Source organism: Sphaeroforma arctica (assembly GCF_001186125.1).
Source record: "Sphaeroforma arctica JP610 unplaced genomic scaffold supercont1.34, whole genome shotgun sequence".
In the NCBI taxonomy this organism is placed as follows: domain Eukaryota; class Ichthyosporea; order Ichthyophonida; genus Sphaeroforma; species Sphaeroforma arctica.
In genome coordinates this window covers 200,549-202,360 of record NW_014040524.1, presented here as the reverse complement: position 1 = coordinate 202,360, position 1,812 = coordinate 200,549, and the positions used below count along the sequence as shown (strand labels likewise).

Below are 1,812 nucleotides of genomic sequence, written 5' to 3'. Positions count from 1 at the left end.
ACTACTATAATAATACTAACTAATACTACTATACTATACTACTACTATATATATATATATATATATATATATATATATATATATATATATATATGTATGTATGTATGTATGTATGTATGTATATCCATATATATTGTATATATATATATATTTAAGTGTGTGTGTGTGTGTGTGTGTTGTATGAAGGATGTATTTGCTTAGAATGTGAGATGTATGAAGGGTGCGTGTACCTAATACGTCCATTGAGTTCTGATGAAGTAAACGTGGATGGTATTGTTCCAGTCAGGAAATAAAAACAGGCAGTGATATGTATTTTTAGGGCGTGTATACGCAAGTCATTTGGGATATTTTTAGTTTACGTATACTCGTGGGATTGACATAGGATGTCACTTCGATTGCTAGTTTGCATTCGTCTTTCTGTGCGGTGATGGCGTGTGTGCTGTGTGTCCACAAGTGTACAGACACATCCTTAAACACATTCCACTGTTGAGTCGAAGTGTGAGGGGATTCATCCATCGCAGTTGCCACATATTCAGAATCCCTTGGATGTTCCATGTGTTCTGTGATATCGTCAGCTGAGTGCCATTGGCTGGCATGAAGGTTTCAGGGTTTAGGGTTTATCACCTGTAGGTTGCATGCACCTGTGTACCAGTGTAAGTCTAGTCGCATTGGAGTTTAGATGCTTTGCGTTTCCGTACTATCTTCGGTTGAGGTCTAATTCTGCAGTGGATATGTACGCCTACGTCACCGTTACTCACTGCATAAACCTGAAGCGTATGAGCGAGTGAGTGCTTGGCCCTTATTCCCTGGCCTGACTGTATATTTTTGCCACAGGTATTGCACTGGATGTGTTTGAGAAGGAGCCCCTGCCCGATAGCTCACCCCTGTATCAACTTGGCGAGGACAAGGTATTCTACCTACGCCGCTTTCTAGGGCTTTCTACCTGCGCAGATGTCTAGGGTTTTCTATCTACGCAAATTTCTAGGCCATTCATCTACGGCCATGTGTGGTGTTGCTTATTGTTCCAATCCAGTACATATATTGGCTGTGTTGTTCATTTAATTTATTCTCGCTTGATTCACTGTGTATTGATATCTCCGATGATATCTTGATAGGCTTATCTGGTCTACTTGAGGTCCGACATATCATTAAGTAAACGGGCGAGTATCTCGTGAGTTGTTATTCATTACAGTGCAATGTCGTGAACAGTGAATGCTCTCCTTACACCTGTTAGCTCACGCTCTACAGCTACTACAGGCTCATCTCTCCGACAATTATACTTCGAGGTGCTGATCCTTTGTTTCTATTACTCATGGCAAGCTTGCGCTGTGTTCTTTCGCATCTATTACATCCTAGTCCAAAATGTTGTCTGTAGTCTGACTTACCCTATTTAAAATTGAAGAGGCTGGGGCTATAAACGAGCACCATAATTACACTGAATACCTTTTACGATACTTGCTCCCTTATTCATCCTCACTCTTATCTTATCCATCAACTGGTACTGCAGGCGTTGCTCACGTGCCACTGTGTGGACAGGACAGACGACTACTGGGAGCTCACCATGCACGTGTTCATGGCCGAACTAAACCGCTATGTCAACGGGGGGGTAGATGCGCTACAGAACGTTGTAAGCAAAGAGGAGGGATACTAGTGACCTGGCTCAGAAGCAACCGAAGATTCTGAGGGCGCTCATGCGTGATCTGTGTATCATCATGAGACGTTTCTAGTGTCTTTTGAGTGTCCCGCACTTTAATCTCTGGTTTGAACTGAAAGCTTAGTCGCGAATAAAAATTAAAAAAGAATCAGTCGCAG

General features: G+C 42.0%; 1 protein-coding gene across 2 annotated transcripts in view; it reads left to right on the top strand.

Annotated features, from left to right (window-relative positions):
* Window positions 1-1,812, top strand: part of SARC_00967 — a 7,462-nt gene extending 5,650 nt beyond the window's left edge. For both annotated transcript variants that reach the window (XM_014305349.1, XM_014305350.1), the window contains exons 10-11: window positions 835-908; window positions 1,508-1,812. In XM_014305349.1, the coding sequence (XP_014160824.1) occupies window positions 835-908; window positions 1,508-1,651 (218 nt within the window). In that variant the 3' untranslated portion in view covers window positions 1,652-1,812. The remainder of the gene's footprint in view (window positions 1-834; window positions 909-1,507) is intronic.